Genomic DNA, 10,952 nt, shown 5'->3' with positions numbered 1-10,952 from the left:
TCGCCCGCAGTTCCCGAGCAATTTTCCCGGCCGACCAGCAAAGGAACAACGGGCTAGCTATTAGGAGAAGGTCGTTCGTGTCAGTCAACCAGCAGCTCAGCTTCGAGAGATCCAGCAATTTTGTACACCTCACTGCTTGGATGACCCTGCCGGAAAAGAACAGGCATATACTGTAGTGGTAGTAGTAGTATCTCTGTTTGGATGATCCAGCAATTTTGCTAGCCTGGAAAATATCCGGCAATTTTCTAGGTATGCTTCGAATAAATGGTCTCATGTAGCCCAGACAAGATCTGGCAATTTGTACCTACGCCTGGAGATATCCTGGCAATTTTGTAAAATATAACATGGTACAAATACAGTTATATTGCTAGTCAGCTCTTTATAAATTTCTGTTCCTTGTATTTGTTTGAAAAACCGAGTCAGTTTCAATGGAACTGTGGTGCATCAGAACGACAAGTTAATCTAGAAAAAATTAAAGCTGGATTAATGTGGGCTTCCTCACCACAACAGTTGATGTCATATACTGTACTCCTCAACAGTTTGCAACCAGAGAAGTGGTCTATAAGAGACTGACATAATCCGTGCATCATCTCGTCTCCAACGGGAAGATGCAGTTTGGCATGGGAGCTATCATGGATACAAATTAGTTAGAGTTACTTACCCCTGAAACACAATGCTATCGCATCTAGTAGCAACCCAATAGGTATCACCAACTAGTACAAACCTGAGCATGATGAGGCAACTTCTATCTGCAGGTTTTATTATCACGATAACACTGGTTAGTTTGCAAACATAATAGTATAGTAAGCTTCATGTGAACCATCAAAGGTGGAAGAAAGCCATGACAAACAGAGCATAATATTAGAATCAATCAAGTCCTACGCATATTGAAAACTTATCCAAAAGGAAATCTGTACTTGATATTTCAGGAATAAACTCCTAGGTAACAGAATGCTGATAAAGCAAATCGTCAGGATATACAACATTTTGAAATTCCTTAAACGAATTTAGAAAGTACGCATTAAACTAGGCTGAAAAACAGAAATAAGCAGAGTGGTCTGCACACATGTCAAACAACTGACTCTACACTCTAATGGAACAAGGCATGATGCTTTGATCTAAATTCTGAAAATATGAACCATGACAAAAAAGGACAGCAGAAAAAAGAGTAATCAAGTGCACAGGTAGCCAACCTCTGCAAACCACGAACAACAGGATATTGTTAGTTTGATAATGCTATTTACAAAAATTCGACGTCCGGAAATCATTCTGCCTTCACACAAATAATAAGATATAAAATATGTGACTGATAGCCTATCAGTGATAGGAATTGCTCCTTTATCAAGCTTGCTCAAAAACTAAATAGCTACACAAAACAAAGTCTGGGATTTGGTCTCTCCACATGACAGCATCCAGCCCTACAATGATGTTATGCTTAGCCCGACAGTGGGCGATATAAATACTAATATTACAACTCATCGGCATATGAAAGAACCAAACATTCAGCATACTTCAAGGTCCTTATAAACATCCCAACACCATGACTATTTGCGCGGCTGCCAACAGTCCACCACAGTGCCATACAAAACTCAGCCACTACTCCCAGCACCCTGATCAAAAGCTGTGTCCATGTTCACTCTCAAGAACAAGTTTGGCAATGGCAGCCATGCCATCAGAAATAAGAATTGATACCTGTGAGCTTCTTGGCTGCTCCTTCGTAGATCCATACTCGGACTTGTGGGGGTGTATAAAGAAAGTCACCTCTCCTGCCGGTCTTCTCTTTCCTTCAGCGTTACTGAGATTTCAACCTGTCACCACCACGTCCACAACAGCAGCATGATTTTCAATGTGATAGCACTTCCACCTGTTCATCAAACATGTCTCAGGCCGAAACAGAAGCAAGCAGCACTCCTTGAACCTCCTCATGTTTGCAGACACAACATAGCTAGCTCAATTCCCCTCCTCTTCATACTGATACAAACTGGCAAGAATTCAGGTTAATCTCTACATGCACACTGTCTTTCTTTTTCTCTTCAGTGTTATTACCATCACAGGCAACTCCATTGCGTAGTCTTTGGTGTGCTGCAAGAGTACTATTGTCTTAAATCCTAATTCTCACATAGCTGCAACCATAACGCTTTCTCCTACTCCTAAAGATGATGAAACCAAACAAGACCAAACACGGACATCAGGTGTTTCTCCATGGTCAACCATCTCCTCTAGCCATACCAATGCATCGTATGTTCTGCCAACAGAACATAAACCTTCAATGACGATGCTGAATTCGTTTTTGTCAGGACGATGCTGGTTCTTCACCATCCTCTCCATAACCCTTGCCGCCTCGACAAACTTTCCTTCTGAACACAAGCCACTGATCAAGATAGAGAATGTATCCTTTCGAGCAACACAACCAAGCTGCGTATCCATCTTTTTAAGGTATCCGAGGGCCTTCATTGCTTGCATAGCATCGCAAAGACCCTTCATTAACAAGTTATATGTTCTCACAGTGGGAACGATACCATTCTTGGCCAACTCCTCCTCCAACACCTTGATCGCATCATCTACCCTCTGTTCCCTGCATAAGGCAATGATTTTGGCCTCAAACATGCATATTGTCGGCCGGAACCCCTTTTTGCCCATGTCCTGAAACAAATTGGCTGCCTCATTCAACCGTCCCTCGTCGTAGAGATCAAGAATAATGGACTCAAAGCTCGCAACAGTCCTCCCACCCCGGACAACCAAAGCACGGTCAATGGCTTCCCGGGCATCCTCGGTGGTAAGCACAGCAAGCATTGGCACGCGAAGGGAGCGCCTACTGCCTGGCGTCCTCAGCCCCTTCCTGATAATCTTATCCAGCACTTGCTCTGCCAGTTCACCCCGGCCAGCAGCACAGAGCGCGACCAGCAACGCCCGGAACACCACAACATCCCCGTCGCAGCCCCGCTGCGACACACGCCACAACATGGAGTAGACGACGTGTGTAGCCTCGTCGAGCATGCCAGCATTGCAGAGCGCAGGAACAATCGCGCGGTAGGCGCCTCTGTCTGGCTCAAGACACTGATTAGACATTTCCTCGAGCACCTGGAGCGCGAGGTCAGGACGCTGCAGGCGACACATCTCCTCGATGAGCAGAGTGAGGTCTTCGGACTCTATGGACACCTCAGGGCGCCCCTGGAATTCGTCGAGGAGCCTGGCAGCCTCGGGGAGGAGGCCGCGGGAGACGAGACTGCGGAGGAGCGCGGAGAAGGAGAGGGACCAGGACGGGGCGGGGGAGGCGGGGAGCGAGGAACGGAATATGGAGGCGGCGTCCGTGGGAGGGAGGTGCGGGATGGACGCGGCGAGGAGGGCGTCGGCGGAGGGGGAGCGGCGCAGGACGCGGCGGAGCAGCGAGGGGAGCAGCGCGGGGGAGGACGAGGCGGCGGCGAGGAGCGAGGCGTGGACGGCGTCGCTGTGGCGGTAGGAGCCGCGCGGGTACCAGCCGGGCGCGTCGGCGTACAGCTGCGCCGCCTCGTGCGGGCTCTTCTGCCGCCGGATGGCCCCGGCCAGGTGCGCCGGCGCCAGCACCCGCGGCCACCGCACCGGCCTCGCGCCCCTCGCCATACCCACACCAGCCTCAGAGTTCCCCGGCCACCGGCGGCTTCCACTCACTTCCGGCTCCAGTAGCCGGCCCAGCTCGGCCCAGCTCATAGGCCCAGGCCCACTTACGCGCGCGCTGTGTGCCTGGTCTTCCGCGGGCCGCGGGGGCCGGGCCGGGGATCCTGGAAAGGCGCATCGGGGGTTTGGATTCGGGTGGCGCGGCGCGCTCGTCGCGGGGGGAGGTGGAGTGGCCACGCCACCGATTGCGCCTGTTAAAATAGTTAAGGCGGGCGGGCTCGAGCATAAAAGATAGAGAGCGCAGCGCACCGCGGCCCCCCTTCCCTCCCTCCGATCGCCGCCGCTCGCCCCGTCAACCGCACCGCCACCCCTCCGCCCGGCCTTCTCCCAGGAGTGACGGAGGAGGAGCCTCGCGCGGGAGGCAGAGTTGCGAGCGCACGTCCGTGCGTCGCCGGCCATGGACCATAAGGATGAGCACTCCGCCCACCCCGACCAGGAGGTCGAGGAGGAGGAGGATGAGGAGGCCAAGCGCGCCGTCGTGCTCGGCCCCCAGGTGCCCCTCAAGGACCAGCTCGAGCTCGACAAGGTAATTAACCGCCCATCAATCAGTGATTAATTAGTGATTTGTTTTGTTCGTTTCCTTCCATTCTATTAATTCTGGGAAACTTTCTTCAATGCTGATACCGATGAAACTGAAATCTGGCGTTGATTAGTAGAATTTATTCGTCCATATGATCCTTGTTTGTTTCTCATGATGATGGTCAATGCAGGATGATGAGAGTCTGAGGAGGTGGAAGGAGCAACTGCTTGGGCAGGTGGACACAGAGCAGCTCGGAGGTTAACATCACACCACCGTTCCCCTCACCCGCCTGCTTCCTTGATCTCAACTTCCTATCCATCTGCCAATTAACTATCTGATCGGCTCTGAAATTGTTTGAGGAGCACAGAGACTGCGGAGCCAGAGGTGAAGGTGCTGAACCTGACCATCCTGTCGCCAGATCGGCCGGACCTGGTCCTGCCCATCCCATTCGTCCCCGACGAGAAGGGCTACGCCTTTGCGCTCAAGGACGGCAGCGCCTACAGCTTCCGCTTCTCGTTCGTCGTCTCCAACAACATTGTGTCGGGGCTCAAGTACACCAACACCGTCTGGAAGACTGGAGTAAGAGGTGAAACCACGCACACACACCAACATGATCACTCCTCCTAATAATCATTCTTTATCTGGTTGTTAGATCGTACTAGTACAGAAGTAGATTCTAGATCAAATGAAAATGATGGTTGAATATAGTAGTTCTCTTAAATTTGTTGAAGTGACATCGATCGTTCCTTTTGAATGTCACAGTAAATGATTCTCTGAAATTTCCTGTGGTGCTCTTAGGAATATTTAAGACGTCAAGAAAAAGATATATAGGACATTTAGATAACATAATGGCATCCTAACCGACCCTATTTCCTGAGTGTATTAATTTGCACTACATATGGAGATACTACATTTCCCTCCTGGATCTGGCATGTGTATAAGATGCTGAAATTGACAACGAACAAAATTCTGCTGGAGAAGTTGATGAAAATACCTTTCCTAATCATATGTGGATTTTGTAGTGCTTATCTAACTGCAAAAGTAATCAAGATCATCTGGTACAGAATAGGCTTAATTTTCTGTGCTCTGGACTTTTTTCCCCTTTTCCAAGTAGTTAATCCGCCGTTCTCCTGTTGCAGTTGAGAACCAGAAGATGATGCTGGGGACATTCAGTCCCCAGGCAGAGCCCTACACATACGAGGGTGAAGAAGAGACCACCCCTGCTGGCATGTTTGCAAGAGGCTCCTATTCTGCTAAACTAAAGGTAATATATGCAGTACTTATCAAATTTAAAGCTAACGTTCCACTAATCACTTTGTTCTTCAGTTTGATTGGTCGATTAACCACTTCTGCAATTAACGATTTTTTTCTTTCCATTTCCAGTTTATTGATGATGATGGCAAGAACTACTTGGAGATGAGTTACTACTTTGAGATTAGGAAGGACTGGCCAGCCGTATGATGTGGGAACAAGGCTTCATTCCATGTTAGCTCATAGCTAAGCCAAGGCAGATTGGCAGATTGCGCTGTCGCTTCTAGAGACCATTACAATTATTCCCTTACGCCGTCGCCGTCGTTAACCGCCTTTCTTTTAAAGTTTTGTTGTTCCGAGCCTACTTAATTTCCACTCTTTTTTTTTCTTTTTCTTTTCCGCATAATGTTCATTCAAACTCGCTATATAATCGGTTCTCCCTGGAGATACTCTGATGCTGCTATTTATATGTACCCGATCGACTTGTTGCTTGTCTGAAACACACATTCATGCTTTGTTCCGTCTCTTATCATGTAATTTTCTGTCCATTAGGCAGTTAATTTTGGAGCTTAATTACTGCTTCTTAATTTCTTCCGTCGTTGTGAAAATATTCTTGGTAGTTAAACCAAGTGAGTGTTGTGGTAGTTCGGTCTCCCTTTTTCACAATGGAATGATGAATGGCCGTCTTTGGCTGCCATGTCGAGGTCTGGCGTGCGTCTCAAGTTGTTTCGGGCACTAGTTTGCGTTGCTCTCACTGGATGCTGCTGCTGCCGTAGGGTAAATTATCGCATTAGGTCATTAGGTGGTTGACTGATGGGACGCCGTTTTCTTGAGGTGGACGAATGAAAGCAAAGCTTTGGCGTAGTGGCAGCGTCGTGCTTCACCGGGCTCACTCACGGACCGGCCGGTGAGCAATGAATCAGCACTAGCTAGCTGAGGCTTAAAGCTTGCGCCTCGTGACTTGACTTGCGCCATCATACAGAAGCCCCTGGCCGATTTCTTGCAAGGAGAGTGATCCGCAAGTGCTGTGGTATTTTCGTTTTATTTATTTTTTGGAGATGGTACCTTCGTGTTGTTTGTAACTATTCTTCAAATTTGACTAACGGAATATGTGCTATATGACACAAATAATGTCTTTAGGTTCGCTGTCAAATAAAGTTTCTAACTATGTACTACTGTATTTGTTATGGCATATGTTACACATGTTTCTATATGAAGTTAAATTGAAAACCTAAAATCTCCTACCCGGCTTATATTCCAGTCCGGAGAAAGTAGCGATGTTGTCTGGTTATAGTGCACACACCCTAAACAGCAAGTCTGCACGGTCAGAGCATGGGTGGTCGAGTAATTGATGATGTGTGAGAGGTCTAGAAATAGTAATTTTGAATTGAGACATCTATTCCATGATGGATTAAACCTTACCTACATACCCCCTCCGTCCCATATTAATGTCAAAAAACGTCTTACATTATGAAACGGAGGGAGTAGTTCACATCATTTGACCAACTAAACTTTCTAGTTTGCAATAAATAGAAATTTTCGCAACGTACACTTATCTATCTCAGAGTGCAACTAAAACACTCCCACTATCCTGATTTGTTAGGTTTACACGTTGAATAAACTTTGACCGTCAGTTTGATTAACAAAATATTTGTTATGTCCCATAAAAAGCATACCATTAGATATACGTTCTAGAGAAACTTTTAGTGATATAGTGTTTGTAGCATATAACTCATATTTTGTTGATGGACAAGGTTTTTTATTGAAACGTGTAAGAGCCTTACAGATCACGATGGAGTAGACCATAAGACATACATGTACACTAAGATAATTATGTAAACATTTTTTTTAAACTCGGTCCCCGGAGGATCTCAATTCATTAATAAAAAAGAAGAGAGTTGTCCGGTTCATTAACAGAAAACCAGACTAAAACCGTCACAACATTTCGGCAAAGACAAGACACCCAGCCAACCAGGCTACACAGAGAGATACACACACGGCGTCAACGAGAGAAGCGTCCTCCAGGTTGACATCCGGTTCTTCCACGTGCCTCTTCTTCAGCTCGTAATAACCTAGACATATTAACAACCCACACCGATTTGTATACCGTATTTTATATGTACATATGTACACATGGACAATAATTTGGTACGCAAGCTTATATTCTATGCGTTGACCGCTCGAATACAACACAATTCCTGTGGCATCAGCCTATCCGGTTCCGGTAGAAACCGGTTCCGCTAGAAAATTCTCTCCCATGGCGGCCACGTTTTCATCGGCACCTGTATTATTCACGGCACACCACACCACATACACATTATGATGAACTAAGCATAGAACTAGTCAAGTACTCCCTCCGTTCCTAAATATAAGTCTTTGTAGGTATTTCACTATGGACCACATACGGATGTATATAGATGCATTTTGTGTGTAGATTCACTCATTTTGCTCCGTATGTGGTTCATAATGAAATCTCTCCAAAGACTTATATTTAGGAACGGAGGGAGTATATATCATGCATGTATGTATCCTCCATCCAACGGCAGAACCTGGATTGAAACATGAGGGGGGCGAAGAAAGAAATGACCGCATAAACATATCTCAAATTTGAACTACAACACTAATACTAAGTTGTAATGATATATTCTTTCCAATTCAAATTAATCTGAATTTTGTACGTTCCAAACCCAGCTAGCAAGTTGATAAACCTATTAATGATTAAATGCGCAGGTATATTTCCCATGATGTATAAAATTATATAAATCCAACAAACAATCCGCACATATGATTTGAATGCATGCCTTACAAGAGTAATAGCCAAAAAGGCTATTTACGTTATTAGTGATGTCTTTCTCTTTGTTCTTCGTCTGTTCTTCTTCCTTGCCAAAAAAAAAAGACAAATGTTCGCACACGAACACGTCACCGTGTACCCTCGACGCCGGAGGTGATGCACCGTGGCTCACATCGAAGGAGACCCGGCCGGAAGCGCGGTACGCATGCAATCCGGCGGGCGGTTTTGTAGACCTGAAACCCCACATGCCCGGAAGGGACCCCGTCAGAGTGCCCGGCGGCTATGGGCTGCCCTAGGTCAACCTGATCGCCCCTAGGGCCTCGAGCTTCGCCGCCCTGCACAAGAAGAACAAACGAAGAACGAGGAAGAAGAAGAACAAGGGTTAAGGAGAAAAGATAAAAGAAAAAAAGTGGTATATGATTTGATCGATTGTGTGTTGTTCAATCGGCCGTCACCCCTTACGTATATAAGAGGCGACTGGACTTCCCATGCAAGGAAAAAGACTTGGATTCACGTCCAAAACCCTAGTCAAATTCGGATTGGTTTTATCCGAACTTTCCAAAACTGTTCGGTTTAAAATTGGCTGCGCTTTGCGGGTCTTTTCTGAGGCAGTAAACAACCTCCGATGAAAATGCGCCCAAAAGTGTATTTACTCGTCTCGACGAGACGAACAACTTTCATGTTGAACGTTTTTCGACATGAGACCATCTTCATGGCCGAATCGCTCGCGCAAAACAGTCTGTTACTGGCGCTACCCATCGGACAAGGTGTCTGGTGGGGCGCGCCATATTTTGCCTCCCCACAGGGCTGCATTTCGATGGCTCTAACTTTTGCATACGAATTCAGATTGGGACAATATTTATATCAAAATCGACGGTTTTGACGAGACGAAAACAATTCGTGTAGAAAGTTTTTTCATAAGACGACGTCTTAAAAGAGTAATCAGCCGAATAGTGTTCTGGATACAAAATCTCAGTACTTCGAACACAATTTCGGCTTTAGAGATGAGATCGGATGTCTATGGCCCAAATATCAAAGTTTCTCCTTTTGACGATACGGAACTTTCTTACTTTATACACTTTTTCATTTGAGGCCTTCTTAATTATATTTCGACCATGCCAAAATCTGGTGCCAACACATGCCCCCCTGTTTTTCGGCAAAACTTACGTGCCGAAAAATAATTTGCAATGTATTTGTTCTAAGGACGATGTCAACACTCCATCGGACATTTATATTTCTCAGGGCGATAATTATGTATCGGCTATGTTTATGCTAAGGGCGATAGTTATATATCGGCCATTGATTGTTTGAACCTCTTGATGCAAACTTGAATGATACCTTTTCAACTTCATTAACAATCCGGTGATAAAGTTCCATAGATATATATCTCACAGTCACCCCCCGAACCATATTTTTCACCCTTCCGCTAGGATTTTACGGATAATAAAGAATGAACTTCCTCTAGTCCTTGCTTTCGCCTCAAGATAAACTATAAGTGATTCATCAAAACATTGACAACCCTTGGATATTTGTTACACTAATCATAACGAATCACTGAAAGCTTCAATATGTGTAGCACCTATGGCAACCAAAAACTCCAAACCGAATAACATTGCATATTCGGCTTTGATATTGTGCCAAAAATATTTTAAGCGGCATGAGGCTTCACAAAACAGAACCATCAGAAGATATGAAAACAACACCAATACCTTGGCCGTTGTTATGAATTCAACCATCAAACCATAATCTTCATAGTACAAGAGAGACAAAGCTAATATCAATATTATGCATGTCATAAATCCGATGCTCAACAATAAAATCGACAATGATTTGGCCTCCCGTATATTTGATAGATTTGTAGGCCAAATCCTTCATAAGCCCACTCACCAATTTTATGAATTGGTCTATGCAAAAAAATTTGAATGACATCGGTCATAATGTCTCATCTCCATGCACGCATAATATATGTATAAGTATAAAGTTGGAACACGTACCTTGTTCCGCTCTCCAATCGAACTAAGGACGATGTTAGGGTACTACACCGGCCATGCTTTGACATATTCTTAGGATGATAGATAAATATCGGCCATTAACATGCGATCCATGTAAACTTCATCCACCAAACCAAGTATAGCCAAAATAAACAAATGAAATGAAAAATCAAATATTTCGGTCCTTTGGATCAACAATAAACTTGTAGCTAATCAAATATATAGTGATTTGGTAATAACCTTTCATGATATAGAAATTATATTGCACCATGGATCTAAATATGCCCATGGAGGGTGACTGATCGTACCCGGGGATGAATTCCATGGCAAACACATCAATGCTATGTTTAGCGGGATGATGTGCTAACCGAAGATTTTGATGGGGTGATGCAAACCTTCGGCTTAATTGTCTTTGGCTTCCATCCTTCCCCTTCTTCACTTTTATTGTACTTGTTACAATAGAAGCATGCACATCATTTTTGTTGATTGATCCTCTTGGGAACCCATGCCATGTTCTTCATTCTCAGCTCTTGTGCACTAAGATGTTGTAAATCCTTCTTTTGCCAATACGATAAGCCGAGTGGGCATCTCGGTTGTGATTTTGTTTTGACCAATGGCAAATTCTTTCTTGGCCTTGTGCACTCTCAACTTCTTTTCTTTAGATTTGACACTTTGACTCTCAATAATTGGTTGCTTCATCTCATTGCCTTTAGTAGACAATGTTAACACTTTAATTGGCTCTTCT

The 10,952-nt window shown here is 45.1% G+C and overlaps 2 protein-coding genes across 2 annotated transcripts; one reads left to right on the top strand and one right to left on the bottom strand.

The window, feature by feature from the left end:
* Window positions 1–1,303: 1,303 nt before the first annotated feature.
* LOC119279857 (pentatricopeptide repeat-containing protein At1g05600-like) lies at window positions 1,304–3,600 on the bottom strand. Its single transcript, XM_037560947.1, has one exon. It carries the CDS (start codon window positions 3,598–3,600, stop codon window positions 2,116–2,118), a length of 1,485 nt encoding a protein of 494 aa, XP_037416844.1. The 3' UTR covers window positions 1,304–2,115.
* Window positions 3,601–3,917: 317 nt separating this feature from the next.
* LOC119278070 (rho GDP-dissociation inhibitor 1-like) lies at window positions 3,918–5,950 on the top strand. Its single transcript, XM_037559426.1, has 5 exons — window positions 3,918–4,180; window positions 4,365–4,431; window positions 4,542–4,760; window positions 5,314–5,438; window positions 5,558–5,950. Exons 1-5 carry the CDS (start codon window positions 4,052–4,054, stop codon window positions 5,633–5,635), a joined length of 618 nt encoding a protein of 205 aa, XP_037415323.1. The 5' UTR covers window positions 3,918–4,051; the 3' UTR covers window positions 5,636–5,950.
* The last annotated feature ends 5,002 nt before the right edge of the window (window positions 5,951–10,952 follow it).

This window comes from Triticum dicoccoides, chromosome 3B (genome assembly GCF_002162155.2).
Source record: "Triticum dicoccoides isolate Atlit2015 ecotype Zavitan chromosome 3B, WEW_v2.0, whole genome shotgun sequence".
Taxonomy (NCBI): Eukaryota; Viridiplantae; Streptophyta; class Magnoliopsida; order Poales; family Poaceae; genus Triticum; species Triticum dicoccoides.
Note: the sequence above shows the minus strand (reverse complement) of the source record. Positions and strands in the feature narration are given on the sequence as shown.